The sequence below is a fragment of the Babylonia areolata genome, chromosome 18, assembly GCF_041734735.1.
Source record: "Babylonia areolata isolate BAREFJ2019XMU chromosome 18, ASM4173473v1, whole genome shotgun sequence".
NCBI classification, from domain to species: Eukaryota; Metazoa; Mollusca; class Gastropoda; order Neogastropoda; family Buccinidae; genus Babylonia; species Babylonia areolata.
In genome coordinates, this window is record NC_134893.1 from 71062143 (window position 1) to 71076173 (window position 14031).

Below are 14031 nucleotides of genomic sequence, written 5' to 3' on the forward strand. Positions count from 1 at the left end.
ACGCTGCTGCCACCACAAAGTATTGCTGGGACAATTTTCGGCAACCTTCTCATTTCCGTTCCTTTGTTTTTCAAAGATTGGACCACGTTCGGGTGAAGGAAGGGAAGGGTATGTGGGTGGGGGGTGTGACAATTCCACGTCTGCGGAGTGGGGAGGGATTATAAAACGTTCTGAGGGGGGGTACTATACCACGTTCTAGAGGTTGGGGAGGGATTATAAAACGTTCTGAGGGGGGGTACTATACCACGTTCTAGAGGCTGGGGAGGGATTATAAAACGTTCTGAGGGGGGTACTATACCACGTTCTAGAGGTTGAGGGGGGGTACTATACCACGTTCTAGAGGTTGGGGAGGGATTATAAAACGTTCTGAGGGGGGAAGGGCACCATACCACGTTTGGTGTGGGGCCAACGGGGTGGGAGGGGGGAACTTTTTCCACGTTCAGGGGTCGCTATACCACACAAACACCACGTTCTATGGGGCACTGTGCCATGTTATGGAGTCAGTAGCTCAAGGAGGTGTCACTGCGTTCGGTCAAATCCATATACGCTACACCACATCTGCCAGCAGCGTAACCCAACGCGCTTAGTTAGGCCTTGAGAAAAAAAAAAAAAAATAAATAAAATAAAATATGGAGTCGCTATTCACCAAGTTGTGGGACTGAGACAAGGACACTGTACCTTGGGTGGTGGGGCGCGGTAGGTTATGGAAGTCGCTTTTCAGCAAGTTGTGGGGGGAGAGACGGACACTGTCACGTTGTGGGGGTCTCTTTACCACGTCCTGGGGGTTGTATCGCGTTCTGGAAACCACTTTTCTTTACCACGCTCTGGGGGGGGGGGGGGGGGGTTCTTTACCACGTTCTGGGGTCGTACACTACGTCCAGGTGGGCACGGTACCACGATAAGGATATGGGAGTTGCTTTTCACCAAGTTGTCGGGGACTTTTACCACGTTCTGGGGTCGTATGCCGTGCCGTGCCATGGGGGTCCCTTTAGGGGTCTCTTTAGCACGTTCTGGGGGTAGTCGCATACCATGTCGTCAGGAGCACTTTGCCACATCGTGAAGTTGCTGTTTCACCACGCACCCGGGGTAGGAGGGGTTGGTACCCGGGGTATGGTCACTATACGACGTTCTGCGGCAGGGTGGCCGTCAGTGGCTGCAGCTGCTCCGCACACTCAGCCTGCAGGAATTTGGCCACGTCCTGACGCCCGCAGTTCCGCAGCGCGCGCAGCAGGGCCGCCACCGTGGCGCCCTCTAGGCGGCCCCACTCCTGCAGCACCTGCCGGTAAGGTGCGCCAGCATCACGTTGACTTCCGCTTCCGCCACCACCACCTCCTCCTCCACCACCACCCGCGCCGCAGCGCGACTCGAAGGTGGCGATTTTGCTGCTGTTGTAACCTGTAAAAATGAGACAGAGATTTTGGTTGGCGATTGAAAACTTTGCTGCTGTTGTAACCTGTGAAAATGAGACAAAGATTTTGGTTGGCGATTGAAAACTTTGCTGCTGTTGTAACCTGTGAAAATGAGACAAAGATTTTGGTTGGCGATTGAAAACTTTGCTGCTGTTGTAACCTGTGAAAATGAGACAAAAATTTTGGTTGACGATTGAAAACTTTGCTGCTGTTGTGACATGTAAGGATTTAAAAAGAGAGAAAGATTATTTGTCGGTTGAAAATTTATAAACTGTAGAGATGAAGGATTATTAGTCTTTCTGCACTATTGTGCGTGGCATATGATTTTTGTTGCTGGGATTTTGCTGCTGTTGAAAGCTGTGGGGATTTAACAAGAGACGAAGATTTTGTTTGACGTGTGCAAATGGCTTACGATGTTGCTGCTGTTGTAACCTGTAAGGATGAAACAAAAGAAAAAAGTTAATAACTTAACTATAGTTAGAGTGTAACGATTAAAATTATCAGAATGCCTGCACTATTGTGCAATGGCTTACAACTTTGCTGCTGGGATTTGTGCTGCGTTACATAACCTATAAGGATGAGAGAGAAAAAAAACCCAACAAGTTAATAACTGAACTAGTTGGGGGTTTTTTGAGTGAAGCAAAAAAGAATTATCAGAATGACTGCACTGTTGTGCGAATGGGTTACTGTTTTTCCGCTGCGATTTTGCTGTTGTAACCTGTCAGTGATCACAATGAAGACGCGAGAAAATAAAAGGAGGATGAAGGCTCCACCAAAAATAAAATAAAAAATAAAAATAAAAAAACGAAGGGGGTGGGGGTGGGGTGGAGGGGGGAAGCAGAGATAAGAAGAAAAAAAGAAATACGTGAAAAAAGAGGTTTTGGAGGCCCATCATAAAAAAAAAAATTAAAAACTAATCAAGTTGATGATTGAAAAAGTAAAGTGTGTCACGATATGACATTCTTAGAATATCTGCACTGTTTTTGGGCAATGGGTCACACTTCCTGGTTATTTGCAACACTGTTTTGTTTTTTCACCGAACCCATGTAACGATGGGAAAGCCACGGCCCAGAGATACTGCACCCGACTTGGAAACGAGTGTCCTACGGTTCGAATTCCGCATCGGATCATGACTAAACATAATAGATAGATAGATAGATAAATAAAGGATGTATAAGTCAACAAATTAATAAATAAACGATAATTTTTTTTTAAATAATTATAATATAAAATTAAATAGATAATAGATAATTAGATCAACAATCAATATACAAAAAAACTAAGATTACCTACACTGATAAGCCCTAAAATAAAATAGATAAACAAAGGTTGAATTAAAATAGATAAACCAAGGAATAATCAATAAACATTTATATTAAACACGCGCATCATGTAAACAGCAAACACCTTCACGGTACATCTATCCTGTTCCCCTGCCTTGCCCACAAATCCGCCACGTTTTCCCACGAGAAAATTACCCCACCACCCCCTTCCCCCTCATAATTATCATTTCATCAATATCAAACGTATTCACTGAATACATAATGAGATATATATATATATATATATATATACTGAGTTGAGCGACCAGTTATTGCCTTTTCCGCCCTTGAGGTGAAGTTGATTAGCGCTTGTTGGGGTCTTGGCCTTGTGAAGGTGTCGCTGGAATACACAGCTATAAAGATTCAACAGATAATTATAACAGTATGAACGGTTCCGTGGCACAATCGACTGGGGGGTTGCACTTCTGATCCGGTGATCAGGGTTCGAGGCCGCAGGCATACCCATAGGAAAGGCGTTTTATTCGGATCTCTCCTCACTCAACCCGCGTAACAACGAGCACCTGACTTGGGTCGGGGAAGGTTGAGTTAAAGAGCGGAAGGAGAGCACTGGGCCCCGCCTTCCTATGCCGAGCCATGGACACGGTGGATTTTCGATTCACTGCCCCGATGGCTGAAGAATTCTATGGAGTTTTAACCTTTGATTACCTGCAAGCCATCTCACCTGTAAAGGGTCCACCTCTTTCTCTCCCCCTCTCTCTCTATCTCTGTCTCCCCATCTCTCTCTCTCATATACACATTCTCTCTCTCTCTCTCTCTCTCTCTCTCTCTCTCTCTCTCTCTCTCTCTCATACACACTGTTTCTTTCCCCCTCTCTCTTTCCAGCCTCTCTCTCTCCCTCCCTCTCCCCCCGAGTATTTACTTGTATATGTATGCCTGTCTGTCTTCCTGTGTATATATATATATATATATATATATATATATATATCCCTCTCTCTCTCCCTCCCTCTCCCTCACCCTCTCTCACTCTCTCCCTCCCTCCCCCTCCTCCATCTGTCTCTCTCTGTTTCTACTTTTCTCTACTACAGCAGTTCGAGTTCGTAATCGTCCAAGGAAGGCGAATTGAAAAAAAAAACAACAAAAACCAACAACTTGGAATCAAACCCTGGCCTCCCATAACTCACCCAGCTCTCTCGCCAGCCCCTTCCAGTCGTGAGGGCCCCGGCTGCCCGCAGTGCAGATCCTCTCCAGCTCCTTCCTCTTGGCCTGGGGCAGGTCCCTTATTCTGGTGGCGCACGTCATCACCGCTGGAACACAGCACGGCTTGCATGATGGACAGTGGGGCGCAATTATAGCCGAGTGGTTAAAGCGTTGGACTTCTAATCTGAGGGTCCTGGGTTCGAATCTCGGTAACGGCACCTGGTGGGTAAAGGGTGGAGATTTTCCCCCGATCTCCCAGGTGAACGTACGTGCAGACCTGCTAGTGCCTGAACCCCTTTCGTGTATGTATACGCAAGCAGAAGATCAAATACGCACGTCAAAGATCCTGCAATCCATGTCGGTGTTCGGTGGGTTATGGAAACAAGAACATACCCAGCATGCACACTCCCGAAAACGGAGTGTGGCTGCCTACATGGCGGGGTAAAAGCCCACTCGCGTAGATACAAGTGAACCTGGGAGTTGCAGCTCACGAGCGAAGAAGTAGTAGTATTATGGTCAGTTGTGTCCGACTGTGACCATCAGAACAGCAGAGGAGGCAACTGCTATCCCGACTATCTGGGCTAGAACTGGACTATGGTGGAGAGTGTCTTGCCCAAGTTACATCCCCACTCTCGGCGTTAGGATGGTTCCCAAAGTCCAACTCGCTCCCAATGGCTGCAGCACTAAGAGACAATGCAATCTTGTATTCTAGGTTCAGAGTCATAGTCCTTCACAAAAGACTAAGCTGGAAATGACTTCCCACTGCAATGGAGAAAGCATTGATCATACAGCTCTCGCTTTGCTGTTGACCACACAGAGACGCACATGTAACACATGTAGAAAAAAAATATGAAAACAAGTCGCACACGACAAAACAGGCCACACGAACACGCTTAAATAAAGCCCCCCAAAAACGCAAGACGAGGCAGAGCATAAAACGTGACAAGATGGTGTCGACAGCCTTGGCCAAGAGGAATGAGTAAAGGACTTCCCATTGCAATAGAGAAACCGTTGGGCTGTTGGCCCAACTGTCAGCTTATGTCAATCTGTTTTTAGCCAAGTATTGGCCTTCTCTGATGGGTACACAAATAGATACGCATGCTCTCGAGGCCTAACTAAGCACGTTGGTCTATGCTGCTTGTCAGGCATCTATCTAGCAGATACGTGTAGTGTGTATGGATTTGTCCGAACGCACTGACGCCTCGCTGAAACTGTACTCATCTGTAGTCTTGAAACAGCAACGGTTAGGAGGTCAATGTACTCGTTGCATGTAAGACTTCTTGTATCGTTATCTCCGCTGGAAACCAAAGAGCAACACACGCACGAACAGTGATTTCCTGTACCCGTGTGTGGACAAAAGGTCAGTCTGAAGTCATGAGACTTTGGTCTATTTACTCTTGAGACTTGGTCAGTCATGAGACTTTGGTCTATTTAGTCAACGTGCAACAGTTACTACTGGAAACCAGACGGATGCAAAGACACAAAGTGATGTTTGATTCAAACAGCGACATTTACGAGGCCAATACAAATACAAGTAAGACTAACCTATACATTCTAACCATCACCAGTTGAAACCTACACACACACACACACACACACACACACACACACACACACAAAGTGCCTCTTCTCACACTCTCTTCTCCCCCTCCACCCCCCTCCCCAGCCCTTCTTTTTTTCTGATTCTGATATCACTCATCACCCTCCGCAACTCAAAACCGCCTGGCAAGGCAACTAGGAAGCACAAGTCAAAATGATGCCTGGCACTGAAGAGGTAAACGAGGAAAGATGTAAAACTGAGGATCAACACACACACACACACACACACACACACACACACACACACACACCCTTCCCCCACACCCCACACCCCACTCATACATACCACTCTGATACCGTCCCTGCTGCTGCGGCTGCTGATGATGGTGATGCTGGTGATGGTGCTGGTGATGATGCTGGTGGTGGTGATCGCCGTCCACAAAGACACCGCTGTCAGCGCCCCCTGCCAGCGCCTTGGAGTACTCCACGTCCTCGTGAGGCTCACGTGACAGCCGCTTGTCGCGCATGCGCCGATAGTGCACGAAAGCCACGTAGGCCAGAAGACCCACCACCACGGCCCCCAAGGCGGCGCAGTACAGAGGAATCACATCGATGCCACCCTCGCCGTCAGATCCCTTCCTCCCTCCTCCCCCCCCTGGTCGTCTCTGTCCTCGCTCGTGGAGGTCGTCGGAGTCGTCGCCGTTGGTGTTGAGGCGACCTTCGGCAAGGTCAAGGTCGTGGCGGTGACCTCCGCCTCCGGTGTTGCCGTTGAAGCGGTACATGGGTGGAATGTCCTTGACTGAGGACACACACAGAGAGGACGGAGGGTGGAAATGTACGTATGATAATTATAATGTAATGAAACTGCTGTCTCAACTGTCTGGGCTATAATTTGATCACAATGGGAGAGCGTCTTGCCTCAGTTACATCCCCGCTCTCTCGAGCAAGAGAGTTTTAGGGCAGTCCGCGTCGGGATAGTCTTCAAAGAACAACTAGCCCCCAAGGCTGCAGCCCTATGAGTCAGTGCAATTTTGCCTCCTAGTTTGAGAGCCACAGTCCTTCGCAAATGGCTAAGCTGTAAGTTAATTCCCAATTACATTGGAGAAACCATTGATCATACAGTCCTCACTTTGCTGTTGGCCAAACTGGAAGCTTCAGTCCATCTCTGATATAAGCCGAGTATTGATCCATAATGTCATGCAAGTGATCAGAAACTCTAGGGAGAGCTGAACAGTACATGGTCTTAGAGAAGAAGCCCCCCTCAGTCAAGTGTTTCGGTCCTTAACTCCTTACACTCTAAGGGGACTGGGCCGCACCCAGGTCATGACTCCTGAATGCCCTTGTATTGTCACCTTTTCTTTTTTTCTTGTTTTTTTTTTTCCTGGTCCTCAACAGGTTCAAACCCGTGCCTCCAGGGTGGTCGCCACTTCAGAACTGAGTCACCTTTTTTCTGGCAGACGTTTTAACCACTGAGCCATCGTGCGCCTAGTTTGAGAGGGGAACTTTAATCCTTATGAACTTTACTTTCATTCCTCCTCGACCAGATCCAGCTGGAACTTTTTTCTGCTGCTTCTGCCATTGCCTTGAGAGTCCATGTCCTCTTTCTGCCAGAAATCGACAGCTGTTTCATGAGGCTGTAGGCAGTTGCGCCCACAAACCCTCTTGCACCAATCTCTATGGCGAGGACTTTGGCTTGGAAGCCAGATTCTCTCAGGCTGCAGGCTAGACTGACATACTTCTCGGTCTTGTAGATGTTAAAGGTCCCTTAGCCTTTCACGACAGTTAATTCCTATCCGCTGCGTCCAGGGTTCGGCATGTGAAAGCAAGGCAGGGACCCCATCCCCCCCCCCCCCCCCCCCCCCCGCCCCCCTCCCCCCCCCCTCCCCCCCAACTCCCTTCTGCCCTTTTAACCCGTATGCCCCAACCCAAGATATGTGTGTCAGTAGCTGTTCACACCTGGGTGGAGTAAGGAAAATCGAGGTAAAGTGTCTTTCCCAAGGACACAACACCATACCGAAATGGGGCTTCGAACCCTAATCACTGGTGAACAATGGGTCACAAGTCTGAACTATTCCGGCGCTCCCTAAATAATACATTTGTAAATTTGATAGAATATAATATAGTATGGTATAACATGATACAATACAATGCAATGCAATAGAATCGAAGATACAATCTAATATTATCAAGAACATAACATACATCGTATTCAGAGAATGGACAATCATAAATCCAGAAGAATGACACAATTATCTCGCAACACTGATACTTTCTTGGGAATAAAATGAAATGTAGGTGAACGGACTAGCGCGGCAGAAAAATATTAAGAAAAGAAGAAACGACGAAAAAATACTGGAAAAGGCCTCAGCGATAGAAAAGAGAAGATCCTTCAGAATGGAGAATGTCCAGCTGCCAGCTGCATTGCTTGGTTCTAACGTTTTGACAGTTACACGTGACAAAATGCCTACGTTGACCGAACTACGCCACTGGTCAGTTCCATACTACACACAGTTAGTAGCGGGTTACGACCATACCGGGCTCTTCCGTCCGAGCAATGCAGCTGGCTCCTGGATACCATCTGTACTTAAAAGAGCCTCTCTGAAGACAAACCAACAAAAATGGAGCATGATAAAAGACAATAATTAAAAGGGGCACTACAATTAACCTCAGACTTACTCGCAGCTCACACACACACACACATGATCACACACACACACGCGCGCGCACGACCACACGCACACGCGCACACCCACACACACACACACATCATAAACGACATCAATCCAGTGACTGATTAAACGTTATATATATATGGATTACTGACTCATCTCTCGGATAAAACCAACTGGGAGCGGGGCGGATGAGAGAAACGTGACAGAATCTAGTGGCCACACGCCGAACAGGAGAAAGAGTTGGCTAGGGTTGTCCTTGGGAGGAGAATAATACATTCAAAAGCGAGCCTTGTTGGCTTTAGCGAAACCCTCTGTTTCTGAGACTTCAAAGAAAACTACGAGCAGGCTTATTTTTCTTTATCCAAGTAGGGTGAGGGTTGGGAGGGGGCGGGGGGGGGGCAGTTTGCATAAGGACTTCAAGACGAAACCAGCAAATCAAATCAAATTACCAGTGAGATGAATGAAGAATAGCTCCTTTCTCTTCCCGCCGTCAGATTCATACTATATACCTGTGCACACTTTTCCCCAAGCTCACGGTTTCACACAGACTTTGTCATGTCAGTAGCCACCAAGTCTCCAGGAGCCTCCGCTTTTTTTTGGACCTGGCGACCTTTGACCCTGGGGCCTATCATCGCCATCTGGCGGGCGTTTGATGTAGATGGGAAGGCACTCAAAACACACGTGTTATAATAATCTCCCCTTTTATTGCTCCTCAGGCGTCGAGCAAAAAAGGGTGAGTTGGGCTTTTACAAGGAGGGGCTCAGAGAGAGAGAGAGGATAGGGTAAGGAAAGAGAGAGGGAGATAGAAGAGACATGATATAGAAAGAGCCCCGAGGTAAGGAGAGCGATAGAACGTGGTAAGGGATGAGAGAGAGGGAGAGGAGGGGGTGAGGAAAGAGAATTGGAGGAAGAGAGGAGATATAGAAAGGGTGGTAAGGAGAGCGAGAGAGGAAGGTAGAGAGAGAGAGGAGGGGTAAGGAGAGAGAGAGAGAGGAGGGGGTGAGGAAGGAGAGAGAGAGGGGAGGGGGTAAGGAGAGAGAGAGAGAGAGAGGAGGGGGTGAGGAAGGAGAGGGGAGGGGGTAAGGAGAAAGAGAGAGAGAAGAGGGGGTGAGGGGAGAGAGAGGAGGGGGTGAGGAGGGAGAGAGAGGAGGGGGTAAGGAAAGAGAATTGGAGGAAGAGAGGAGATATAGAAAGGGTGGTAAGGAGAGCGAGAGAGGAAGGTAGAGAGAGAGAGGAGGGGTAAGGAGAGAGAGAGAGGAGGGGGTGAGGAAGGAGAGAGAGAGGGGAGGGGGTAAGGAGAGAGAGAGAGAAGAGGGGGTGAGGGGAGAGAGAGGAGGGGGTGAGGAGGGAGAGAGAGGAGGGGGTGAGGAGAGAGAGAGAGGAGGGGGTAAGGAAAGAGAGAACTGGAGGAAGAGAGAAGAGATATAGAAAGGGTGGTAACGAGAGCGAGAGAGAAAGGTAGAGAGAGAGAGGAGGGGTGAGGAGAGAGAAAGAGGAAGGTAAACAAAAAAGAGAGGGCGTGGTAGGAGAAAGAGGAGGTGAGAGAGAAAGAGGGGGGAGGTAAAAAGAGAGAGCAAGAGAGACGAGGGAGTGAGGAGAGAGAGAGGGGGGGAAGGTAAAAAGAGAGGAGGGGGTGAGAGAGAGGGGGGTACGGAAAGAGAGATGGAAGAAGAGAGAGAGGATATTGAACGAGTGGCGAGGAGAGCGAGAGAGGAAGGCATAGAGAGGGAGGGAGAGGGAGCAAAGCTTGCAGAAGGGCTTCTCCGAGTTATTTTACGCGCACTAAGTGCAAGCCGCACATGCGACTTCAGTTCATCGTATCACCAGAAAGACAAACACCCAGACCACCACTCAAAGACCATTGGGGGGGGGGGTCACGACACAATCAAAGCCGAGTAGGCAAAACGGGAATAGGCTACTCGGACCTGTGCCGTTTTTGAAGGACAGGTTTTAAAAAAGGGGAGTTGGGCGTGGCCTGGGAATCCATTCCACGTCTTTGGGGGTTGGAAAAAAAGACAGACAAAAAAAAAAAAAAAAAAAAAAAAGATCTATGTCCGTAGGTCTTAGTTCCAACAAGAGATACCCTGAGAAGTCGAGTATCAGAAAGACAGGCGCAATAGCCCATTGGTTAAAGCGTTGGACTTTCAATCCGAGGGTCCCGGGTTCGAATCTCGGTAACGGCGCCTGGTGGGTAAAGGGCGGTGATTTTTCCGATTTCCCACGTCAAATATGTAACCCCCTTCGTGTGAACACGGCAAGCACAAGATCAAAAACGCACGTTAGATATCCTGCAATCCATGTCAGCGTTTGGCGGGTTATGGAAACAAGAACATACCCGACATGCACACCCCCGAAAACGGAGTATGGCTGCCTATATGGCGGGGTAAAAACGGCCATACACGTAAAAAGCCCGCTCGTGTACATACGAGTGAACGTGGGAGTTGCAGCCCACGAACGAAAAGGAAGAAGAAGACGACGAAAAAGAAGAGTATCAGAAGAACAGCGGAGCGGACGAGACGTAGTTTTAATATGGAGGATTTGTGGGGTTTGTGTAACACTATAAGATATGGGAACCTGATGCCCCTGACCGCTGTCGCTGGAGGATGCTGTGCTCTAGTGGCATAAAGACGTTTGAAAACAAGAGAACGCTAGCCATTAAGGAGAAGCGTGAGCGAAGGAAGCAGGGCTCATCTTCCGGAGACGTTTTCCCTTGCAACACCTGTGGGAAGTGCTGCGCATCCAGAATCGGCCTCTTCTCCCATATGAGGACACACACCGACAGATAAGCCTGCCTGCCTACTCATCCGTCGGTCCGACGGGAGACTCCATCATAAGATATAAAGAGAACGTGAGAAAAGGAGATAGAGAGAGAGAGAGAGAGGTGGACCAGGCAAGGCGAAACGGAACAGGACTGAGTCAACATCCCCAGAGGGCTATTGTAAAGGGTGTCGGCTGGATCAAAGAACCGGCGATACGGGAGCAAGCCACCCGGACCTCTCTGATCCCCTCGAGCCTCCACCCCACAGGGTACTCAGAAGTCCGAAGGTTCGAGTCCCTGGATGTTGATGATGGGTTAAAGGGGTACAGGCTGTCTTTCCCCCCCCCCCCCCCACACCCCAACAAATAAACGTGAAAAATGAAATCCAGAACTGCCGGTGTCTTTCAACTTGTTTCCTCTCTCTGCTATTCGCAGACGAGCACTGAGAAACGTTCAGCACACACACATACACAACCCACACATACCTACACACACACACACACACACACACACACACACACACAGTGCACGTTTGATTCGCTCATCTCCACCGTAATTCCGCTCCAAGTTTAATTAATCAATTTTAATTAACGAGGGCAGATCTTGGCACAATGTTTTCTTTGTGTGTGTGTGCGCGTGCACGCGCGTGCGTGTGTGTGTGCGTGCATGTGTTTTTGTACGTGCATGTGTGTGCGCGCGTGCGTGCGTGCGCGCGCATAGGTTGCACGAGTGTATCTGGAGTGGGGTGAAGTGCAAGTGAATTGATATCGCTCGTCTTCCCACACTCACAATCTCTATCTTGACCGTACCGCTTGGAGCTGAAAGCTACGGAATCAAAAGTGCACCAAAACTCATATTTCTCGCTCACAATAAATGAATGATTTTAAATGTTGAAAACTAAGGAAGTTCAGTTCATGTTACCGGTCATGTGCGTTTCCATTAAAAGTCTGCAGCGCGCAGCTGTTGGGTAATCTGTGGAAATGCGTGTGATCGTTCGCTCCGTCCGTCCGTCCGTCCGTCTCTCTCTCTCTCTCTCTCTCTCTCAATGGCTACCCCTCGCCCCTTCCCCTCCGCCCCCCTCTCTCTCTCCCTCCACATTTCTCAATATGTACATAGGGTGTGTGTGTGTGTGTGTGTGTGTGTGTGTGTGTGTGTGTGTGTGTGTGTGTGTGTGTGTGTGTGTGTGTGTGTGTGTGTGTGTGTGTGTGTGTGTGTGTGTGTGTGTGAGTCTGTGTGTGTGTGAGTCTGTGTGTGTATGTGTGTGTCTGTGTGTCTGTGTGTGTTTGTGTCTGTGTGTGTGTTTGTGTTTGTGCGTGTGCGTGCGTGTGTGTGTACTGACGGTGACTCCTATGCACTTAGTTTACCCCCGTCATGATATCTTGGTGTGAATATCATCATCACCATCACCATCATCATCACCATCATCACCGTCTGTCTGTCTGTGTCTCTGTTTCTCTCTGTCTGTCACTATCGCTGTCTGTCTGTCTCTATCTCTCTGTGTCTCTGTCTCTTTCTTTGTCTAAGTCTTTTTGTCTGTCCCCCCTCTAAGTCTCTTTATATTAAAGGCACTTATTCCCAGTGTTTGCTCGCTCGCTCGCTCTCTCTCCCTCTCACACACACACACACACGCACGCACGCACGCACGCAACACATACACATGTACATAACATTCGCACGCAAGCACCTCCCTAAAATTCACACACACACACACACACACACACACACACACGATCCAACCAAGGGGGCATAGCCAATCCCACGAACAAACTTAATGGACCATAAATATGCACCATCCTTCATGAGGGGTAATAGGACTTTCATATATCTATTTTTGTTCCCCCTCCCTCTCTCCTCTCTGTCTCCTCCCCCCCCCCCAACCCCCACCCATAAAAAGTATACAGCAAGGAAATCAGATATCAAGAGAGAGAGAGACAGAAAGAGAATGAGAGAGAGAGAGAGAGAGAGAGAGAGAGAGAGAGAGAGCGGATAAGAAATGCAACTAAAAGCGTGAAAAGAGTTGAAACACGCGAAGACACGGAAACTGACACTGACACTATTTCAGTCAATAGGTCACAACTCACTTTAAATGGGGGTTCACATTCGACACATGATTTGTGACATACCACACAAGGAATAAAAAAAATAAAATAAAAAATAAAAATATATATATATATATATATACGCATACACACAGCAAGCAAGAGAATTACGATACGTGATGCATGACCGATTTTGTCACTATTTTGTATGAACTGGTGAAACAGGGAGAGACAGAGTAGAGAAAGACGGACAGAGAGAGAGAAACGGAACACACACACACACACACACACACACACACACACACACACACGCACGCACGCACGCACGCACGCACGCATGAGAGAGAGAAGACAGAGACAGAGACGAAAACAGAGAGTGAGAGAGAGATACAGAGATTGAGTCACAGACAGACAGACAGAGAGAAACACAGAGAGAGATACACACAGAAAGAGATACACACAGATATGGAGACAGATAAACGGATAGATACGAGAGAGACACACAGACAGAAAGTGAGGCACACACACACACACACACACACACACACACACACACACACACACACACACACACACACACACAGGGTGCCGGGTCGTCGCGCTAGAGAGCCAACGAGTTTTATGGCTCGCTGCTTCAAACGGCACCCTCTCTCTTTGGTCTCCTGCCATTGGGGTCTGCCAGAGCGCTTCTGTGCAGAGCCGACTGCGAGGGGCCGCCCGGTACTTTGCTAACTATATGAGTCTTGTTGCCTTCTTCATCACCCCACCCCAGCCATCCAACACCCCCCCCCCCCTACACCCCCCCCCTCCCCTCATACACCTACATACAGCCATACGCTCCTTTTCCTCCTCTTCCTCCACCCCCTTCATACATTGTATATGACTTGGCAGGCAATTGATCGGAGGAGAGGGAGAGAGGGGGGAGATGGAAAGAGAGGAGAGAGAGAGAGGGGAGGAGATAGAGAGAAAAGAGAGGGGGGATAGAAAAAGAGAGAGAAAGGGGGGTAGAAAGAGAGAAGAGAGAGGGGGGATAGAAGGAGAGAAGAGAGGGGGGGAGGGAGATAGAGAGAAGAGAGAGGGGGGATAGAAAGAGAGAAGAGAGAGGGGGGAGGGAGATAGAGAGGAGAGAGAAGG

At 48.6% G+C, this 14031-nt stretch overlaps 1 protein-coding gene across 1 annotated transcript in view; it reads right to left on the reverse strand.

Moving 5' to 3' along the window:
• Positions 1-327: 327 nt before the first annotated feature.
• Positions 328-14031, reverse strand: part of LOC143292139 (tumor necrosis factor receptor superfamily member 16-like) — a 60072-nt gene continuing 46368 nt past the window's right edge. Inside the window, exons 3-5 of the mRNA XM_076602326.1 lie at positions 5775-6227; positions 3874-3996; positions 328-1395 (exon numbers count right to left, since the gene is read on the reverse strand). Coding sequence (XP_076458441.1) covers positions 1118-1395; positions 3874-3996; positions 5775-6227 — 854 coding nt within the window. The 3' untranslated portion in view covers positions 328-1117. The remainder of the gene's footprint in view (positions 1396-3873; positions 3997-5774; positions 6228-14031) is intronic.